The sequence below is a fragment of the Cupressus sempervirens genome, chromosome 1 (assembly GCF_028749045.1).
Source record: "Cupressus sempervirens isolate cs-2001-9-10 chromosome 1, ASM2874904v1, whole genome shotgun sequence".
Classification (NCBI taxonomy): Eukaryota; Viridiplantae; Streptophyta; class Pinopsida; order Cupressales; family Cupressaceae; genus Cupressus; species Cupressus sempervirens.
Genome location: NC_143118.1, coordinates 474,671,330 through 474,694,571, shown reverse-complemented (window position 1 = coordinate 474,694,571; position 23,242 = coordinate 474,671,330). Strand labels below are relative to the sequence as shown.

General features: G+C 37.2%; 2 protein-coding genes across 9 annotated transcripts in view; one reads left to right on the top strand and one right to left on the bottom strand.

Annotated features, from left to right (window-relative positions):
* Nucleotides 1-23,242, bottom strand: part of LOC149578339 (phototropin-1A-like) — a 338,062-nt gene that overhangs the window by 116,294 nt on the left and 198,526 nt on the right. For all 6 annotated transcript variants that reach the window (XM_089828327.1, XM_089828331.1, XM_089828325.1 and 3 more), the window contains one exon: nucleotides 18,613-18,689. In XM_089828327.1, the coding sequence (XP_089684453.1) occupies nucleotides 18,613-18,689 (77 nt within the window). The remainder of the gene's footprint in view (nucleotides 1-18,612; nucleotides 18,690-23,242) is intronic.
* LOC149578340 (uncharacterized) overlaps nucleotides 1-23,242 on the top strand; it is a 260,414-nt gene that overhangs the window by 116,776 nt on the left and 120,396 nt on the right. The gene's annotated exons all lie outside the window — the stretch shown is intronic.

Genomic DNA, 23,242 nt, shown 5'->3' with positions numbered 1-23,242 from the left:
TTAAAATTTGTTCAAATATATGACGCTTTATATCTTCAAACTTATTGGGCGATGCACTAGTCTGTGAAGTAACTAGCACCCTACTGCTTAGATACAAACATTTGTTTTTAGTACTCTCTCTTGCTAATACATCCCAGACCGATGACAAATGTGATGGAATTGCAAGCATTGGTGTTCAAACACAAGCTTCTTGCCTTTCTCAAACGCTTTCTTTCCTTAAGACGTCAATCAACATTAAACCTTGTCATATTTGCCGTGTGTTCATTAACCGTGCGTGACTGAGAACATCGGGCTGCCAATTCCAACACATTATGCTCACTTCATTCACCGTCCGTGCTAGCTACCTCTGTCTCCCTTGTGATTGATCTTAGCTGCCCTTGATCACCGTGTGTTGCCGTTGCTAAACTATAGGTGCCGATGCTTGTCGGGCTTAGTGGGCCTATGCGGAGAGTAACTTTCAGCCTCTTTCATGTGCATTGTTGGCAGTGTCATTTTTCGTGGCAATGCACAATGAATATGCAACCTGTCGTGCGCCGTTTAGCAACTCCTTGTTTCTTGCGAATGGGGATTAAAACAACCCGACTGTAACTATTATCCGTCGGCATCCAAGGTTACGCGAGTATTTTCATAGGCTTGTTGCTGCATTTCTAGGCCCTATCGTCCAATCACAACTCTGCCCTAGGTGGTCATACATTGCTCCGTCCTTATTGAGTGCACGACAGTTTCATGATAGTTTATTTCGACCCTGGTTCAATTAGAATGGCATCCTGCTGAGATTCTATGAGCACAAAAAGATGCACTCCTACGGCTCACGTGCCAGTCTCTTCCTAGATTTTTTTTTCCACACAATATTCAACTCGTGCTCTGTTGGACAACTAGGTGTGATGCCAAATGCACTCCCACTGTGTTCACTTGTCGGCTCTTGACCCAACTGGGATAACCCTACTATGCTGCTGGGATTTGTGTTTCTTTCCACCTCAGGTTTAGATAAGACGATTGCCCTATGTCTCTTTCAAACGGTTCGATATTCCTTCACCAGTGTGAATGGAATGTCACACGACCATGACATTCTTCAAAAGTTTAAAATCACAATTACCTACCCGCTTGGAAATGTATGTTTGTGGCTCATCCCGTGAGGAATTCTTCTAGGTTTTTGCAGCAGCCAACACTCATACCAAACAATAACTTGTTTCAAATCGTCTGCACTAGGGTTCTAACCTTGAACTGAAAACAATCTCCACCCTATATATTCACAGCTAAAATAACCTAGAATTTTAGTTTACCAGTCTTTAAAAATAAATCATACCTCCTTTTGAGATCCATTTTGCAAGCTGTGGGGCAAACCGTTGGCTGACTCTAGAAGACTGTGCTATTGATCTAGCTTCGTCATAAGGACCAATCCTCAAGCAAAAGTATATCTTCCCTTCCTTGTATTAAATGCAAAGATATTTCGTCAAATCGTTTGCAGGCTTTTCATTATTCTGATAATGGGTTATTTCAACTTGGGTATGTTACTTTCCTGTCTTCCTCTACGTGCATCATACACAAAACTAATACCTTTCTTTGAAAATCAATAGTGAAATCTGTTTTCCCACAAGATGGTAGGTCTTGTGGCTCTAATACCACTGTAATATTCTCTTCCAAATATTATACTAAAAAACCCTTGATACGAACTTGCAGATTCAAAACCGAAAATAAAACCAACATTTGATATAAATTCCAGGACTTCAATCCATTTTGAAACCAACAAATTTGCATGAAAGAAAACTCAGGAAAGTTTGTTTATTTCCTCCAATATTCAGAAATACATACATAAGCCAGTAATTAATCACAAATGGTTATCTAATAACGTTATTGTATTATACATCAACAATACAATAACATGCAACTATTCAAATGAACCAATCTTATAAATAGAATTTATAGTCAGATTGGCAAATGTAGATAAAACCTATAAGAAGGCTAGGTTTGCGTCCAACCTCCAAATCTTCTTCAAGGGTTTGCGTCCTCGAAGAAATAACCAACAACTATTTCTAGCTCCTAGATTAATATTTGTTTTAAATATTCTCTTCATATATCCTCTCATGTGGAGCATTGTTGTACCTTTATCCTTTTTCCCAATGTGATGCACGCTCTTTTAAGCAATGTGGGATAAAACACCTTTTTCGTTCTTTAGTCACTTAAGTGAACATAGTAACTTTTTAAAATAAAGTGACAAATTAAATGTCTTAATAGTCACTTAGTCAAGAAACCATATAATCATCAGGCATTAAAATAGTTGACCAAATGAACTCAGACAATCACATGCAATAGCTCGTTGGAAACCTCTCGGTGAGACGCTTCCAAACCAACTCTGAGGTACCAAAAATACCAAAAATACTGAGCTCTGTTTACTTATTAAAAATAGTAAGTATTCGGACAACCTACCAAAACTGCTCCGATGGGTCTGAAACTGGAAATGCCTAGGCCAAACCTAGAACTAAACCCTGTAAAGAACCTTTCTGCCCCTGAAACCTAGGTGAAGCGAGCCAGCACACAGAATTATAATGTCCCAGAAAAAGGGGACATTACATGATGCCTTAGGAGATGGTATTGGAACACTATTTTCCTAGGCCAATCATCCCATAGCTTTTGAGAGCAGGAAGCTATGAGGACCTAAGAGATCGTTCAACATCTATGATATGGAGATGTTGGCCATTATGCATGCTTTGGCCAAGTTCAGGCAGTACTTAGTGGGCAACAAATTTTGCATTAAGACAGATCATAACAACCCAAAACATTTTCTAGGATAGAAAAACCTGAACAAGAGGCAAGAGAAGTGGATTAGTAAGTTACAATCGTATGGTTTTGACATCTCCTATATTAAGGGGACACAAAATGTTGTTGCTGACACCCTTTCTAGGAGACCCCACTTATGTTTGGTCACAAAGATTGTTGAGGATTGGAAGCACTTCATCATCGCTAACTATGTCAAGGATTAGTAGGCATCATCTATTGTTAATGGCAGCATTTAGGATAGCAATTATACCCTTGCAAATTTTTTGATCATCTACAAGGGAAAGATTTATTTGATTCTAGGGTCAGGTCTCCGTGAGATCATTCTACAAGCTTTTCATAATTCTCCTATGGTCAGACATCCTGAGTTCTTCAAGACATATAGGAAGCTACAGAATAGATTCACTTGGAGGGGCTTGAAGACAGATGTATAGCGTTATGTGGAAGAGTGTTTTGTTTGTTAGCAAAACAAACAATAACACACCTATCTTATTGGGGTGTTGCAACCACTTCCCATCCTTGAGAGGAAGTGGGAGAGTATATCTATGGGCTTTATTGTGGGCTTTCCTAAAGATTAGAGCAGGCATTGCATTTATGTGGTAGTGGATCGGCTTACTAAGTATGCTAATTTTTTCCCTATTACTATTACATATTTAGTTGTGCAGTTAGCTGAGTTGTTCTTCTTAGAACTATTCAAGTTGCATGGTTTACCTCGAACTATAGTGAGCGATCAAGATAGAAGATTTATGAGTAATTTTTGGCAAGAGATTTTTAGATTATGTGGGACAAAGTTGACTCTGAGCACCATTTATCACCCGTAGATGGATGACCAGATTGAGATCGTAAATAAGTGCATTGAGGATTATCTGCAAAAGTATGTTTTTGCTTAGCAGAGGGCTTGGGTGAAGTGGATTGATTTGTGTGAGTACTGTTATAATTCTACTTACCATATTACCATTCAGATGTCTCCCTTCGGAGTGCTATATAGATATGATCCTCTGCGCTTCATGGAATTGTTGTGCAGTGATAGTAGAGTGCATAGTGCAAGTGATATGTTATAGGATAGTCAAGACATTATGAGGACATTCAAAGATAACATATAGAGGGAAAACAATTAGTAGAAACAGTATGCTGATAAGAGGACAATTCGCTCCTTTCAGGTGGGCGATATGGTCTATTTGATGTTGTAGCTGTAAAAGAAGTCTTCCATTAGGAAGAGTGGAGTTGAGAATCTCAAGCCTCGTTATCATGGTCCCTTCTACATGGCGAGGCATGTTGGCAAGGGGGCTTATGAGTTGGATTTGCCTGAGGAAAACAAGATGCATAATGTGTTTTATGTTTTGTGCCTCAGAAAGGCATTGGGTAAACATGTGGTTCCATCTCCTGTGTTGCTAGCCTTAGATGATGAACTAAGGCTTGAGTTAATCCCTGAGTCAATTCTTGACACTAGGGAAAGACAGTTGTGAAGGAGGACTATCAAAAAGTTTTTGGTCAAGTGGCAAGGCCTACTGCGTGGTGAGGTCTGTTAGTGAGGTGGCTTATGAGTCGGATCTGCCTGTAGACAACATGGTCCATAATGTGTTTCATGTTTCGTGCCTCAAGAAGGCATTAGGAAGATATGTGGTTTCGTCTCCTATGTTGCCGGCCTTCAATGATGAGGGAAGACTCGAGTTAATCCTTGAGGCAATTCTTCACACTAGGGAGAGATGGTTGCGGAGGACTATTAGAGAGTTTTGATCAAGTGGAAGGGCCTACCAGATCAGGATGCTACTTGGGAGCTTGAGGATATTCTTTAGCACCCTAGATTGTGATTGCTTGGGGACAAGAAATCTTGGGGAGTGAGGACTATAATGTCCCCAATTTAGTAGGTTCTAGGAGCCAAGGTTGGTTAGTTCATCATCATGCCCCTCGTGAGTTGATAGTTGGATTTGAGGGTCTTAGCTATAGACTTGTTATTTTTAGTTAGTCTATTTCTGTTCAGTTACTACATTTGGCAATGCAAATATTGGCTTAGTGGTTTTGGTTCATCCAGTCATTTTCTCAAGATGAGATAATTTATTGGAGAATCATATTTATTACTTAAGTTACAAAGGCTTATTAATAAATGCACTTTATAATATTAATGCACTTTATGTTATAAAGTGATGTTGTGAAGCTGAAGCGTCTTTAGTGAAAGGTGTAATGATGAAGCCAAATTGCACAAGTGATATTATAAATATGATTCTCATTTTGAGAATGGACATCTTGAATATCGTTCACTTTTGTGTTTGCTAAAGGTTTGAAATTCTAGGATTTTGGCTAAAGATAGATATGCAAATTGTTATTGTTGTATAACAATTTTCTATCTTTCCTATTGTTTATCACTATTCCTATGGAGGGGATTGATGCTAAGGTTATTGACTTGTTCGAAGAGAAATGGCTGATTATTGAACACCAACGCTCAATTCTGGGAGTTTGTTTTGATAATTGCAGGCTGTCATTAACTCAATTAGGCAACAATTCAGCTTTGGCATGGATATGCCAATATTGGGAAAGCGTGCATAGCCATTCTATGGGCCAGTGTTTCAAATATCAGGCTTGCAATCATTCTACATGACCCTTCGATTTGTTCCATGGTCTTCATTTCCCATAATAGAGGTTGTGCATTGTTTTAGAGCCCTGTAGTTACATGAATTGGAGACTACAGACTCCAACCAGAACCTTCAATTATATTTGGAGGCCAACGGCTTAGTTATTGGTGCCTGCATTTGGGAATTTTGCTCTGCTATTGAGCTTGGTGTTGGCAATTAAGCTAGGCATCTTCTCCTTATCTCTCCAGTGCATTTCTGTTTATGCAATGTGTTTATTCAGATAGTGTATTAGGAGCTGCCATGACTTGTGTGGTATTTGAATGCATTGCATCAAGTACTATCTAAAATTTCAACATCTTACACCTTATAAACGGTTCTGAAACATATTTCAATAAAAGTATGATGTTTTTGTACTTGTAAATAAATTTGAATGAAATGATTAAATTTCAATTATTTTTCGCGATCTGTACTTTACATTTTGGATTCAAATCATTCTGTAATATGTGTAACAACAACTCAAAACACATAGTTCAATATATAGGCAAATTCAAGACTTAGCAATTTAGGTGTAAGCTAAATTGGTAACACTCGACTAGCATTAACCTATTATACTAACCTCTTCATAAAATGTGCAATTTTTGTGACCTTGAACTTCATCATTCTTTCATAATCAATCTTGAATTGATCCCTATCAATTTTGGTTATGGTGTGAGTGCTTAAACCAAAACATTCCTCGATGCATGACCTAGTGATGACAAACAGGGGCATTTCATCTGGTTTTCTAACTGTCCTTGTTGTTGATTTGTAATGCTTAGCGAAAATATTGATGAGTTCAATATCTATAAACACATTTGGAACAATAATCTTGGCTAGGTCTGGTTTCCGAGGGTTATTCCTAGATTCCTTCTCATCTTTGTTTTCATGGAAGTAACAAAATAAAGACCTACCATAAATTGGAAGATTCGCATCCTTACACCCATTATACTCATCAAAAAAGATGGGCATAGTTCCAGTAGCAAAGAAATCAGGGAACAGTTCTAAAAGGGTTTTCTAAATAGTTTTTCCTATGTTTTCTCCCCTATCCTTTCTAACTGTGACTTCTTTCTTAAATACTGATTTCTTTCTTAGGTGTCATTCAAAAGAAGCTCAAATTAAGGCAAAAGATTTAACTTGTTTTTTAAATTCACATATGCAACCACACATCTCTCCTGCTTGTTCTCCAAACTCTTCCTTGACTTAAATGAGTACTTCGCATAGAATGATTTCTTTCCTTTATTAGCTTGTTTCTATTTCTCATTTGATTCACATTCATGAACTCATACATTTCACACAAGTGACAACTTCTTCACTTCGTTTATCCGTCACCTCAAACATTCCTACAATTAATGCATTGTACTTTGGGGTACTTGAAATGACTTATTTCTCTTTTAAGATGTCCATGTGTTATTTTCGCATTTTCACTAGGTAATCCAGCTATCCCTTCCGAAACAACTAAAGTCACCACTTCGCAATGCTTGCTTAGTAGTATTCCCAAAACATCAATAAATTGCCACTTTAGAATTACCTTATGTTAGTACATGTGATTTCGTGAACAATCACTATTTCACAAGCCCCTCATCTTAGTCGATCTAAATTAGTGAAAAATCACCACTTCACAATGTACCCACTTTGTTTTCTACGAAATAGTGAAATTTCGCAATTTCGTGGGTACCTTTTGTTCTCTTCTTCCGAAATGGTGAAAACATGTTTTCTAGGGTGTTTTCCAAGGAGAAACTGAAAAATTCATGGTGCATTTTGTATGGGAATTTTTAGGGTCTATCAAAGTGACCAAGGGTCTTTGAACCAATCAGTAGCCATATAGGCTATAAAGGATACATGAAACTTGAAGAAAAGACAAGAAGCAAAAAATTCAAATAAGACAAAAATAGAGATTCGAATAATAAGGAAAGACAATCAAAAGGGAAGACAGAATGGACAAGAATCAAACCAGCATTCAAAGCATACAAGAATACAAGGAGTTAATAATAAAACAAGAGGCTGTTAGACTGCAGTATTGCAGAGATAAGAAAACAAATATATTGAGATAAGTAATTCAGTGAATTAAAAACAAAAAAACAAATAATAAATATCTAGGAGAGTGGAAAAATAGGACTCATATAATCAAGAAAAATATAATTTAAATAACTGAGGCCATATTGAGAGTTAATAATATATGAATCTGAGAAGATGTTTACAATAAGATATCAAACAGAACCAAAGGTAAGTTTTTATATTAACATAGAGACATTTACAATTAAATGTTATTGGAATAAGAACTTTATAGTTCTCATAGAGATCACAAAGATCTTGATAGAGGATAGTCATATGAATGTCGAGTTTCTCTCAAAGTGAACTCAAAGTCTAGAGGACATTTAGTTTGAATGTCGAGTTCTCTAAGGGAGAACCTATAGATTAGATGCCATTCTTGTATAGGGGGAAATGGGAATCAAGGAAACTAACCCCAAGTTCATGACATAAGCTCACACACCTCAAAAGGATTGAGTTCAAGGAAAGGGATTCTTTCAAACCAACCTCAAAAGGTGTCAGATCTTAGTAGGTTAATGCAATCCAAGGGATAAAGGAGCATTAACACAATCCAAGATTTAACAATTATGAAGGTAGGGAAAAGAATGCCACTTGCCCTTGAGATCTAAGTTAGTAACTTCTAGATCTATGCAAGATATACATTGTAAAGTACACCAAGTACTGAAATGTAATGTTGAATTGACAAAGAGGAATAAAAGGTACTTATCTTGAAATTTTGAACCTTGATTTTTGTGTTCTATGCTGGCATCAGAAGTAAACAGAACTAGATCTAGGATGGAAACTGCGAGGTAAGAGGTAGACAAAACCCAAAAATATTTCAACAATCTCTAAGGGACGAAATGGATCATTAGGGGTGCGATGCGCCCTTGATGAACAATGTCTGATGTTGACTCTGATTCTACAAGTTTGATAAACAATGAAAAGGGTACTCTAATCCGCAATTGGTTTTTCCTTCCGAGATTTGATGATATCTGAATTTTGGGATGGTGGGTGGCTATGTAGGGGTTTGTCTTAGTCAAACCCTGCCCGTTTTGGTGATTTCCACCTCCACAGATAGCCAATTTGAAAATGTAATGTGTGTGATACTCATGTATGAGCTTCGAATGTGCAAATGCAAGGACCCAAATCCTTAGATCCGAAACCCCAACATGAATTATTGTGCTTAAATGTAGATGAAATAACAATGCATACATCCAAGGATAACTAAGAAACCATACCAAGTCCCCAAGGCTAAAGTACTCTAAGCCATACTAATGATCCATGTTTGCTACTCCATGATTGAATCTTCAATGCTTGAATGGTAGAATGTGAAGAGGAAGAAAAAAGACTCTCTTGCTTTAAAGGATGTTTCAAAGCCTCCTTGCTTCCACCTTGCAATTTGGGATGTCCACATAAGAAATGCTTGCTTGATCTTGCTTGAGCGTACGCATGCTTTCTTGCTTGATAGTCCACATGCATCATCCGTATATTCCAAATGAAGCAATTGAGGGACATTATTCAATCCAAGAAGTGGGGACATTACAATATGCATGCATCTTGACAAATATTTCAAGCAAGCAAGAACAATTGGGTTCAATATTTGAAGGCAAGCATCCAAGATCAAGATCTCAAAGTCTCCAATTCTTCAAGATCATTTAAGTGAAAGGCAATATTTTCTGTCTAATACAAGTTTCTCTTCCATGATAGCCAAGTAGAGGAATTCTCAATCAAACAAGAAGATTCATCTTTCAGTTCATCTTCTCTCTTCTTCTTTGCAAGTGGTTATTTTGGATATCTCCATTCAAGATATAGGAGTCAAAATCATACATCTATGCATTTGTGAGGGCATCCTTGATTCTATATCACATCCCAACGTCAGCTCTTTGGATTTCAAGTACCCTCAAGCATCTTCATGGGTATGAGCAATTTCTACATCTGTTCATTAGGGTTTATGCAACATAAATCTATTATTTACCTTCATTGATGTTTTTTTCACATTTCAAGGTTGATTCCTTAACAGGGGCTTGGCCAAGGAAAATGCCTTTAGACAGCCTTTTCCCCATTTTTCTGTGTGCAGGAACAAGTTACCGAGACATCAGATCAGATCTGGGTAGATTAGTTACAATTGTATGATCTGTGAAAATGTTGAGCTAAAGCATGAGGAACACGTCACCACTACCATCATGTCCCAGGAACACATTGCCGTTGTCATCATGTCCCTATCATTTTGAGCTCAGATTTCAGTCACAGGTCAGATCTGACATCTGGTTTCATTTTACACAAATTCCCATTCATTACTAGTTTGTATCAGCCTGCTTTTATCAGTTTTTAGTGACTTTTCTAATAGAGAAATTATTGTACATAATCATTCTCATTTTATTCAATTATTTAGTGAAGGAAAAATCTTGTCCACATTTAGAGCTTGAGTCACCTTTTGAGCCTATTGGGAGCATTTTTCCTTCCTAATGTGCAATTAATGAAATCAAGAAGTAATTCATTTACCACTTTGTCCTATTGGTTCCCATTTTCTATTGTAGAGTACATACAATCCATCTGTGTTCGGAGCCAAAAGCCTCCACATATTTTCAGTAAGAAGCTCTAGTCAACCTAGCAACAAGATTTCTTCATGTCTAATTTAACAATCATTGTAGGATTATTCATGGTCTGATTTGAGTGAATTGTTTCTTGAGAAATGATAAACCCATCTAAGATATATCTTCTAGGAACAAAACCTTTTTTTCTCACTTGAAATTATATCCATCACAATACTCTTCATCTGGCTTCTTATGGATTTGGTCATCACCTTGTAAACTATATTACTTGTGAGAAATATTATAAAGTTTAAATTACAACTCACAACCCTAAACCTAAAAAATCTGCTCGGCACTTAAAAACTGCTCAGCACATGAAGGTGCCGAGTGCCAGTTTTGCTCGGCACTTGAAGGTGCCGAGTGACAGGCAACACGTGCCGAGTGAGCTTGGCACACAAATAAATAATACTCGGCAACAATGGATGCCGAGTAAGCTCGGCTCCAAAGGAAATGCTCGGCAACAATAGATGTCGAGTAGTCTGTTCAACTAAAAAATTATAACTTAAGAAATTGCAACGTGAATGCTTTCACCATTAAAACCAGAGAGCCAAAGCTTTAAGCTTTCAACCGAACTTGTCGAATGCAATGAATAGAAGAGGAAGATAGATTCAAGTATGCATGCTTGCTTTCTATTCAATATTTCATTAAACTATTACAAAATCTGGGAGCATTCGGCTTCAACCAGAAAACCCTAAAAATAACCCTAAACTGATAATACTTCAAAAAACTTTAAACCTGCAACTCTAATGGCTGCATACAATGGTGCCTAGAGCAATCACTGCTTCAACAGGACAAGTTCAGCAATAAAAAACTTACAAAGAGAGAAGTGGAAACACGTGCAACTGCAGACACAAACTTCTTTCTTCTTCCTTCTTCTGCTCTGCTCTGCAACTACTGATCTGCTTGATCTGTTTGAACTCTACAAAATGAATGTAGAAACATTCCTTTTTGTCACGTTCTTCCTTTCCCTCTCAACGTTCAAATTTCAAACTTACCTACCAAAAATAAATGCTTGCCGACCATGGATGCCTGCGGGAAGCAAATTGACAGGGTAGATGGGCGTGGGGCTCGAGGACAACCTGCAGGCGTTTGACGTTTGAATTTCCAACACTCCCCCTTTGTCCCAAGCCAAACAAGCAAGGATCACAACTGATCCAAATCAACTACATCAAGACTCTCTTAAGTGTATAAAAGTTCCAATGCCTAATGGCTTGGTGAAAATATCTGCTAGCTGCTGCTCTGACTTGCAGAATTTCATCTTGATATCCCCATTCTCCACCAACTCTCTGATTAAGTGATATCTGATTTCTATGTGTTTGCTTCTCCCATGGAAGACTGGATTCTTGGACAATGCAATTCATGAGATGTCACAATAAATTGTGGTTCCAACCTCTTGCCTTTCATTCAAATTTGTCAAGATCCTCCTTAGCCAAATTGCTTGACATGTTGTTGCATTTGCTGCTATGTATTCAGCCTCTGCTATAGATTGAGCAACAATAGGTTGCTTCTTGGATGCCCATGAAATTGCACCCGATCCCATATGAAGCATGTATCCGGAAGTGCTCTTCCTATCATCTATACTTCCAGCCCAATCACCATCCGTGTAACCAACCAACTTGAAATCATCATTTGCAGTATACAAAATCCCAAATCCCTTGGTACCTTTCACATACCTTAGGATCCTTTTTCCCGCTTGCCAATGGGAATCCTTTGGGGTTTCCATAAATCTGGAAATCAGACTTACTGCATGCATTAGGTCTAGCCGAGATGCAATCAAATACATTAAACTTCCAACCATACTCTTATATAGTGTTGGATCCACTCTCTTGCTAGAGTCTTCCTTACTCAATTTTAGACCTATTTCTGTTGGTGTGAGGGTTGCCTTACTATTCTGCATTTTAAATCTCTACAAGATCTGCCCTGCATATTTTTCTTGAGAGATGAAGATGCCGTTATGCATTTGTTTTACTTCTATGCCTAGAAAGTATTTCAAGAGGCCCAAGTCTGTCATTTCAAATTCACTTTTCATGGCCTCTTTAAACTCACCGATTAGAGCCTTATCATTACCAGTAAAAATCAAGTCATCTACATACAAGACAACAATCAATACATTACCATCTGCTGCCTTGATGTAAAGAGTGGGCTCACCATTGCTTTTGCTAAAGCCATTGCTCATCAAATATGAGTCAATCCTACTGTACCATGCCCTTGGAGCTTGCTTGAGCCCATAAAGAGCTCTCTTCAATCTATATACTTTATTCTCTTCACTTGCAACTTCATAACCAGGTGGCTGCTCCACATACACTTCTTCTTTCAATACACCATTTAGGAAGGCAGACTTCACATCCATTTGAAATACCTTCCACTTGTGCTGGGCTGCAATTGCTATGACAACACGCACGGTTTCCATTCTTGCAACAGGGGCATATGTCTCATCATAGTCTCTTCCATACTGCTGTTTGTAGCCCTTGACTACCAGCCTTGCCTTATGCCTATCAATCTTGCCTTCAGCATTGCATTTGGTCTTGTAGACCCATTTCACTCCAATTACTTGCTTCTTGGGAGGCAATTCAATTAGCTCCCATGTCTCATTCCTTTCTATAGCATCTATCTCCTCATCCATGGATTTACACCATTTCTTCTCTTTGATTGCTTCTTCAAAATATATTGGATCACTATGAGAAAATAATGCAAAATTAACACTCTCATCATAATCTTCATACCTTTCATCTTGGTATATCTCCCTCAGACTCTTGGTCTTTCTTGGTAACAGGGAGGAGAGTGTAGGATCAGAATCTTCATTGCTGCTGCATTGCCGACTTGCTCGGTCTCCACTGATACTCGGCACTAACACTCGGTCATGCCTAGAGGAGCTCGGCAATGACTGAACCTGCTTGCCTTTTCTTCTATTTGCTCCTTCTTCTTGCTGTTCATCGGTGTCTTCTTCACTCATAATTGACACTTTACTTGAAGTGCTCGGTGACTCATCAGTTGGACCATACCAAGACTGATTTTCAAAAAATTCCACATCTCTTGAAAGAGTCATCTTGTTGTTCAATGGGTCATACAATCTGTATGCCTTTGATTCTAAGCTGTACCCTGTGAAGATGCACTTCACACCTTTGTCATCCAATTTCTGCCTTTTCTCTTTAGGCACATGTGCATATGCAACACATCCAAACACCCTTAGGTGTTCAACTGTCTATCTTCCTCGTGACCATGCTTCCATTGGAATTCTGTCACAGACTGCCTTTGTAGGACATCTATTAATTATGTAAACTGCTGTTGCCATAGCCTCTCCCCAAAATTCAGTTGGGAGACCTTTCTCTTTCATCATGCTCCTTGCCATTTCAACAATGGTCCTATTCTTTCTTTTAGCCACTCCATTCTGCTATGGTGTATAGTTGGCTGTGAGCTCTTTCTTTATGCCATGTTTCCTGCAAAAGTTTACAAAAAAATTGGAGATATACTCCTCTCCTCTATCTGATTTTAGGACTTTGATATAGTGTCCACATTCTCTTTCAGCCTGGGCTTTAAATTCTATAAATTTTTCAAATGCTTTAGATTTATTCTTTAAGAAACACACCCATGTCCTACGACTAAAATCATCAATAAATGTCATGAAATAAGTACTCCCCCCAATGGAAGTAACTTGCATAGGACCGACTAGGTCAGTATGCACTAACTCTAATGGATATCTAGCCCTCCTAGAATTTCCAAAATTAAAGGGAAGCCTATGTTGCTTACCCAAAATACAAGCCTCACACTTGTCACATGAATTTCCTATACGTGGCAAACTTTCTACCATACTTTTATTTGACAACAAATTTAAACCAGCATAGCCTAGATGACCATACCTGAGGTGCCACAACCGTGAAGGGTCTTCAATCACACTCCTTAGAGCTGATTGTGTGTGAGGTGCAGCACAAACTTGAGATGAGAAACATGTCTCTATCTTCAAGGGAAAGATTTTGTTCTTTGTCATTTGAACTGCTGCAAGTAGGTTCTTGCTCCCATCCTTTTCATGAATGATACACGTGTCATTCTCCATCAGCACTTTGTATCCATTTTGAATGAGCTGACCAATGCTCATCAAATTGTGCTTCATAGTAGGGGCGAAATACACATTTTGTATTTCCTTCTTCTTACCTTTCTTGGTGTGGACCATAATAGATCCTTTGCCCACAACTGGTAGGGTTCCATTGTTACTCATCTTAATTTCTGATTTGAAACTCTTGTCAATGAATGAAAACAAGATCTCATTGCCACTCATGTGGTTGCTACATCCACTGTCAAGGTACCAAACCTCAGGGCTTCCTTCTTCACCAACATTACACATGATGAAGGCAGTGTTTTCACTTCCCATATTCACGTCAGCCACATTTGCTTGTCCTGACTAATCTTTCTGCTTCTTCCAACATTCATTTGCATAATGCCCATATTTATGACAGTAGTAGCATTCTACATTACTCTTATTTGAGTTGCAGTTTTTCTTACCTCCTCTTGAGGTACTTTGAGAGCTACTTGCTCCATCTGCTCTTCCTGAGCTTTCTGCTGCAGCGTTTCTTTGTCCTCCATTTCCTCGGCCTCTACCTCTGGAGTTTCTACCTAAGCCATTTCTTCCTCTCCCCCTTCCTCTTGGATTTGACTGAGCCTTGAATGCTTGCTCTTGGGAAGAAGAAGATGTGGATCTATTGATCCTATGATCATGGGTTTGAAGTGTACCCATTAACTCATCCATTGTCAAAACAGTGAGGTCTTTTGCCTCTTCTATGGTCATGACCAAATTGTCATATTTATGAGGCAAACTCCTCAATATCTTTTCCACTATCCTTTGCTCTTGATAGTCTTCTCCATTTGACTTTAGTTGGTTAATCACTTTGGAGGTCCTTGAACTGAAGTCTGCAACTGATTCATTTTTCTTCATCTGAAGGTTCTCAAACTCCCTCCTTATGTTCTGTAGCTTTACAGTACGAACTTTATCAGTTCCCTTGAAGTTTGTCTCAAGGATATCCCATGCTTCCTTTGCATAATTTGCTACTGCAATCTTTGGGAATACTGTCTCTGTCATTGCTGCTTCAATAAGACTTAATGCCTTAGAATCCTTCCTCTTTGACTCCTTCAAATGAGTCTTCTGTGCATTTGTGAGGGCAGCATACTGAGTTGGGTCTGTCACATCATTGAATCCATTAACAAAAAACTCCCACGAATCATTTGCAACCATTATGGTCTTCATCTTCTTTGCCCATGTATCATAGTTTTGCCCATTAAAGGATGGTGGCTGCTGCCATATCTTTCTTGCATCTCCTGCCATGTCAAATATCCCAAGAAAAAACAAATGCCCTAACTCACTATGGATGTGGGGCCTTAAAGCTCTGATACCATGTGAGAAATATTATAAAGTTTAAATTACAACTCACAACCCTAAACCTAAAAAATCTGCTCGGCACTTAAAAACTACTCAGCACACTACTCGGCACATGAAGGTGCCGAGTGCCAGTTTTGCTCGACACTTGAAGGTGCTGAGTCACAGATTGCTTGGCACTTGAAGGTGCCGAGTGACAGGCAACAGGTGCTGAGTGAGCTTGGCACACAAAGAAATAATACTCGGCAACAATGGATGCCGAGTAAGCTCGGCTCCAAAGGAAATTCTCGGCAACAATAGATGCCGAGTGTTCTGTTCAACTGAAAAATTATAAATTAAGAAATTCCAACGTGAATGCTTTCACCATTAAAACCAGAGAGCCAAAGCTTTAAGCTTTCAACCGAACTTGTCAAATGCAATGAATAGAAGAGGAAGATAGATTCAAGTATGCATGCTTGCTTTTTATTCAATCTTTCATTAAACTATTACAAAATCTGGGAGCATTCGGCTTCAACCAGAAAACCCTAAAAATAACCCTAAACTGATAATACTTCAAAAAACTTTAAACCTGCAACTCTAATGGCTGCATACAATGGTGCTTGGAGCAATCACTGCTTCAACAGGACAAGTTCAGCAATAAAAAACTTACAGAGAGAACAGGGGAAACACGTGCAACTGCAAGCACAAACTTCTTTTCTTCTTCCTTCTTCTGCTCTGCTCTACCACTACTGATCTGCTTGATCTGCTTGAACTCTACAAAATGAATGTAGAAACATTCCTTTTTGTCACATTCTTCCTTTCCCTCTCAATGTTCAAATTTCAAACTTACCTACCAAAAATAAATGCCTTCCAACCATGGATGCCTGCGGGAAGCAAACTGATAGGGTAGATGGGCGTGGGGCTCGAGGACAACTTGCAGGCGTTTGACGTTTAAATTTCCAACAATTACAATGTAAGATTGGTCAAAATTCATCTAATGTTTCCACAACATTCATCTTGGGAATTAATGTTATGAAGGTATTGTTTACCTCCCTTAACAAATGCCCCAACATCCATGATACATTTATGGCCTACACTAGGCTTGTACCAATGATGTCCCATCATTTTTGAAAGTTGCCTGTTGGTCACTCATCCAAACAAAGTGCCTTGGTTGGATGTCGTAAAAAATGTCCCTCCTTAATCTGTATGTTGTAAACAAATTCATGAGAAAGTTATTGTGGGCTTATGAGATCAGATGGGTATGTTGTAACATTTCTTTGTGTTCCTCAATTTGAAACTTCTTTAGGTTATAAAAGTTTGAGGAATATGAAACAGCTATCTTAGGTATAGCCTATAGTGCATCAATCCTTGTTCCATCTTTCTTTGATAGAGGCAATCTGATTCATCAATCCTCTTTGTTTGATGTTAGGGAAGAATTTTGTATTGTTATTCCGTCTTTGACCCAAGATTCTCAAGACTTTTGTTTCCATAAAATCTCCTCCTTGGCTAGTATATCTTTGAATGCTGCCATGAAGTCCTTTTCTTCAATATGTAAATCTTGATTCATCCCATTAGTGGTAATCTTTTCCACCATATCTTGCATTTCTATCTCTCTTTCACCCTTTGTTGCAAAGACTTTATCACACAGTTTGACTATTTGCTTCAACCCATCCAGTCTTAGCACAAACATGATCATTTTTTGAACCATTTTGAATGTCCTGATTCCACAAATATTTCAACAGGGTGAGAAAACTGGGATCCCTCATCCATATATTTTCGAAATTGAATGGGCTTTTGTATGGTTTTTTATCCCCTACAATTTCCAACTGTAGAGGGCAGTATCCAATCCGGAAAATGGAAATATATGACATTCAAAATCAAATGGGAAACTAGCAAGATCCTATTAAAGAATCTTTCTAACTTCTTAGCAATATAGCTGAATCCCAATCTTCGGATGGTGCATGTATAATTACCATTTAGTAAATGAATTTCCAACATGTCATTCGTTTCCACCCAATCTGAAATATTTCTGAGATTGATTTTCTCTGCTTAGACCACCTGCCCTCTCAAAGGTTCACAGAATTGCATTGAAGCATCCATCATACATGATGTGCTTATCTTGTAATCCTACTTCAATCTATCCATTTCCAGCCATAAAGCCCTTTTTCTTGTGCATGCATTAGGCCAATAAATGTTTACTAAGGTGAAAGTCAAATTTCGGATGAAACTCTTCACTTGCCAACATATCCAAAATACTAGTATTTTATTAAATGAGGGTCATTAAACAATAGGAAGTTCATTTTAACGTCCCTACGTTCCAAGGGGTCCTTCAAGAACAAGAACAGGTGGCAATGGATCCTCTCTTTTCATTTCTTGTTCTATCTTTTATGTAGATCGTGTGTCATGACCATCATAATCAATGCACTTTGGACTACACAATACATGTGAAGCTGTAATTGAACAAATAATTTGCAATTGGCAGTTTAGTCTTTGTCTTTCAATGTTAAGCTATTTGTCTATTTTCAATGTAATCTATACAGTTAAAAAACTTTTTCAATGTCAAACAATGTCCTTATCTTAATGTATCTTATTGAATCAAATAGAAGTATGATATGAATCTCCTTTAAAATGAAAATAAATTATATAACTTATTTTCTCTTAAATGTTATATTATTTTCAATTCTTTTAAATGATTTTCTTTTAAATGCAGTCACTTTTTCTCTCTAAATTTCCATTTAAATAAAAATAAACGGAATATTTAGGGATATTTTTCTTCACCATGTGGTATTTTAATTTTGTATCAATGAGGTTTTTTCCTTGTAAGAAATCAAAGGATTTTTTTTTCCTTTCGCATATGATACTTTAATGTGGTATCAAAGAGATTTAACCCTTGTAAGAAGGCAAAGTATTTACTGTTCATCTGTCTCACTCATTGTTTTCAAATTCAAATTGTAGCTTTTCCATTATGACCATCAAACCAAAAGCATTTTAATAATGGTATTAAGGTTGTGTTACTATCAATCTAATGTACATTTTAAAATTAATCTAACAATATTATCAATTGCTAAGATTACTGAATAATCATGTGTACACTGTAGATAACTTCACTTTGACTACTGGAATATCAAATCATAATTAAAACTGCGATCATAAAAAAGTACTTAGAGTAATAAGAGCTGATTGTACATTAAATAGAAAATAAATAGTTTGTATGTCAAAGATTTTGAAACCAAATCTATGATAGGAATTGAAGATTCATGAGACTAACCTCCCTGTGTCCCCATATCCTAAAGATTTTATAGGTTTGAAGTGTTTCAAACCTATTTGCTCTCCCGCTTCCAAAATCTGGGACAAAAAGTATGTAGTTATAGATAAAACTAAATTTAGGGTATTAGTATGTTGAACTTTCTTGGTCCATTAATTAGGGTTAGTTCAAATATTCCCATAACTTTGCATACACCTAAATTTTAAAAATTGGTCATAACATTTGGCATTCTATGAAATTCAACTATTATCTATATTGAGATTATTTCTTTCCAAAGGACAATTATTTTAAATATTTATGGTAAATGTAGAAAGATGTAAATTTTCTTGCAATAAATTTTTATTATTGTGAACTTGATTGTATGATCCTTAGAAGCATAAGTGGTAAAAAACCATGGGTTATGTTGAACTTATTGTAGGTCATTTTTCTGTTTGAAGAAGTTGTATCCTTTTAAATAAGTGACAGATTTTTTGACAATTTTCAGCTGACTATTGCTAAAACAATCATTAACAAATAATTCAGAGTCATTCATATATTGGTGAGCTTACCAATATTGACCTTTTTGAACAAGATTCTTTAATTTTCTGGAAAATGTCAACCTTAATTATATTTTTCTGCAATTTTTGTTATCTTCAGAATATTTTACATTTCTAAAACCCTGTAACATTTTTTTTCTAATTATCATAATTTTTGGGAAAAAATTTCTGTGTTTTGAATTGTGGGATTATTCCTAGGACTGATTTTGCTATTATACTGCACTTCTCTTTTATTGTGGTATATCCTATGGTAAGTATGTTTTTTATATTATCTCTATGAAAAAATATATACTATTTGTTAAGATGCTAGAGTTAATATTATAGAAAAAATTGGTTTCTGAACACAAATAACAGTTATGTAGGGATCCATGTCCTTGTTTTCTATTAATTATTACACCAAATATCCTAAGGCATTATCCATCAACACTTGTAAGAATCCTCTCTAGTACTGAACCCAAAATTTATTACAAATCACAAGTTCATGCAATGCATTTGATCAAACACTTGTATGTATGCATATCATTCAGAAATGGTCACTTAACCTCAGAATAACTCTGTCGAACACTGCATGCTGACTTCAATTCACAAGTGATTCCCTGTTCTATGATTGAATTTTACAGTTTGCCACTTACAGAATGCAAGTAGAGGTTATAACATATACTGTGAATTTCACCAATAAATCCATTTGGATTTGCTACCAAGTTTCTTCAAATCTCGGATTTGAACATAAATTAGTTTGCACACAATGATAGCAGTACCGGAAACAGTTGATGTACCAAATGACACAGCTGTAACAATCTTCCTAACATTAATTCCAACTTGTCAATAGCGGTTCCATCATCATACCAGGAAATAACATTATCTTCGAATGTGGTCGGCTTTGTCTCCAAGATATCCATGTCACAGATGAGAGCCATTTCACCTCACTACTTTGGCAGGGTGTGAAATTTTGATTATAATGGACAGAAAGTGTCACATTTCCATACACAGCGCCCTGGTCTTCAAATACCATCGTTTCTTTTTAAGCCAGATCACTCCATATTGCAAGCTTGATAAGAATAAAAAACCCCATAAGGTTCAGTTCAAAGCTCTCCAATGATCAAGTCTGGGCATATGTGAGGCCACAATGGTCTACAAATATGGCTTCTTTATTCATGGGAGATGGGTACTTACAGCAGTGAATGCTTCACAATGAATAGTTTACACAACTATAACAAATATTGTGCTCTCCCTTTGCAACCAATGCTTCGATCTGTTCTGAATCTCTGATAATGGATGCCAAATGTCACCAATACTTTTCCATAAGATACGTCAAGAGAAACCTGTGATTACCTCTTCTCCAATTTATAAGCGAACATTTATGTTAACAAATCAGAAATTTATATTCTCCAGTCCTCCAACTCGATTCCATTATTTTATCAAACTTCTGTGAATAGCTTAATGGCAAACTCTGAATGAATCCACCTCACCGATAAGGTTGGGTTTCCATCCGACATACAAAATCCCAAGCATTTTTGTCTTTGGAAATGGTTGTCACTATCATACCAATAACTATGAAGGAAAATCAAATGATAAGCAATCACATAGCCTCTCTTTGGAGAAGGATGAGATTCCCTTATTAAGACTTCTCCAGCCGTTGAATGTTCACTCTTAGTAAAAAATATTTTACTATTATTTCCTCCTTATAAAGACACTTTATTTTAACAATGTTGTTTTATAACATAAAGTAACATCTCCCTCGCCAATTAATAATGTAAAATCCCATATAATAATAATATTCCACCTTTCATTTCTCCACCAATATAAAATTAATGACATGACCATCCTATCATCCCTTATATCTTTTAATTAGCCTATCAAGTTGACATGAAATTTTGAAGATTATAGCTGTGATAGAGAACTTTATCTCTCATATTGCCATATGATTCATTCAATGTCTTCATTTGGGTTGAAATTGAGATGATGCCTCTGTATTGCATCAGCACCTAGAGAAGAGATTTATGGTGATATTATTAGAAATATAAGTCCACCAAGATAACTAAGAGGGTGGGGGGTGTGGGGGGTGAATCAATTATCTAATTATTAAAACATTTTTCAACCTTAATAATCTTTAACCATGTGAACAATGTAATCAGCAACTATAAGAAAATACACGTAAACAATAACACCAGATATGTTAACTAGGGAAACCCTTGATCAGAGAGAAAAGCCTGGTAGGGATGGTACCCAGAATAAGAGGATAGACCTTGTTAGAGTCTGTGAAACACATTCAGTACATATTAGTCTCTGTTAGGAGACTTTGAATCCCTGTTAGAAGATTCCAACCCTGTTAGGAGTTGTAGAAGACAGAAGGACCCACTGTCCAACTAATCTCTATATTATTCTTTGCAGAATAATAGAATGAACTGTACTTGTACTCTCCTCTTCCTCTGTCTTGTCAATTGGACCAAACCTCTAATCTAATCTTCAATGCTAGATCACCAACTTTGCATCCAATAATCCCTTGGATCGCTTACTTGCATTTATAAAATATTATTTCTCTTGTTCACTTAATCTTTTTTTGCAATCCATATCTCAAACAAGGAAAATATTCTTCCTTTATACCGTGTCCTCAAAATAATTACTTGAGTCAGCTATGTACCTTTCCCAATTAATTAAATAAGACCTAAATAAGATAAACACTTAATTAACCCAGTTGGCTCTCAATATCCAACAATTCTTTCACACATGCGACTTGGATCTTGCACACTTAACCATGTTACCAGGAAATTGTGTTCTTCCTATACCTAACTGCGCATATCATGATTCTATCCATTTAAAAGATATAACACGATAATTGCAAACTGCTTCTTACATGCTCTTTTCTAGAACAGTCTTCACCAAACATCACATAACTTAAGCCTATCTTCATATGTGTTCTTGCACACTTAACTACGTACTCAAGACTCACAATAGAACATGCCTATAACTGTGCAAATCTCCAATTGATACCAAATATATGTGCTAGCTCAAACTCAATCTGTCTCACTACTAGTCTTCACAAAGTCAATACTATGTTGACATCAATGACAAACATAGTCATGAATGCAACATACAATTTCTCTAGCTACCTCAGATACAACCCAAAGAATATCATCAACATTCATTGCTAACAAACTCCCCCTTTGGCATTAATGACAACATAGATGAAAAACATCTAAGTCCATAAATACCAAACCAGTCACTGCTGCTGTAATCTTTCTTCTTTTTTGAATCCTCGTCATCAATCAAATCTTAAACTCACTAGAACAACTATCCGCCTATACTTATCTATAATGTTCCATTCTAGAGTTGCCTTATGAAGTCCCATATGGAATTTTTACTCTAGCCCTTTGCATGTTGTTTTCTTGGTTACTTTATTTTCCATCTTTCCAACAACATCATGTAGTATGCTTCAGGTAGTCCTATCATGTGCTTTAGGTAGTCTAGTCGTGTGCTCTAGGTAGTATCCCTTAGTGCTTCGGGTCGCCAATGCTTCGGGTAGTTCTTCCTCAGTGCTTCGGGCAGTATTTCTTTATGCTTTGGGTAGTCTTCCTCAGTGCTTCGAGTAGTCCTTTTCAATGCTTCGGTAGTCTTCCTCAATGCTTTGGGTAGCCAGTGCTTCAGGTAGTTCTCCCTAAGTGCTTTGGGTAGTCTTTCTTTATGCTTCAGGTAGTCTTCCTCAATGCTTTGGGTAGTCCTTTTCAATGCTTCGGTAGTCTTCCTCAACGCTTTGAGTAGCTAGTGCTTCAGGTAGTTCTCCCTTAGTGCTTCGAGTAGTCTTTCTTTACGCTTCAGGTAGTCTTCCTCAGTGCTTTGGGTAGTCTTTCTTTATGCTCCAAGTAGTCTTTGGGTAGTCTTCCTCAATGCTTTGGGTAGCCAGTGCTTCGGGTAATTCTCCCGAAGTGCTTTGGGTAGTCTTTCTTTATGTTTAAGGTAGTCTGTATGGTTTAGATACAAAAGACAATATGGCTGTACGGCCTGAGGGTGATGAGAGGTGTCCGTATGAATGGTTGGAGATGGTCATGTGGTATGGAGCAAGATGGTTGTACGATATGCAAATGGTTGTACAATTTGTG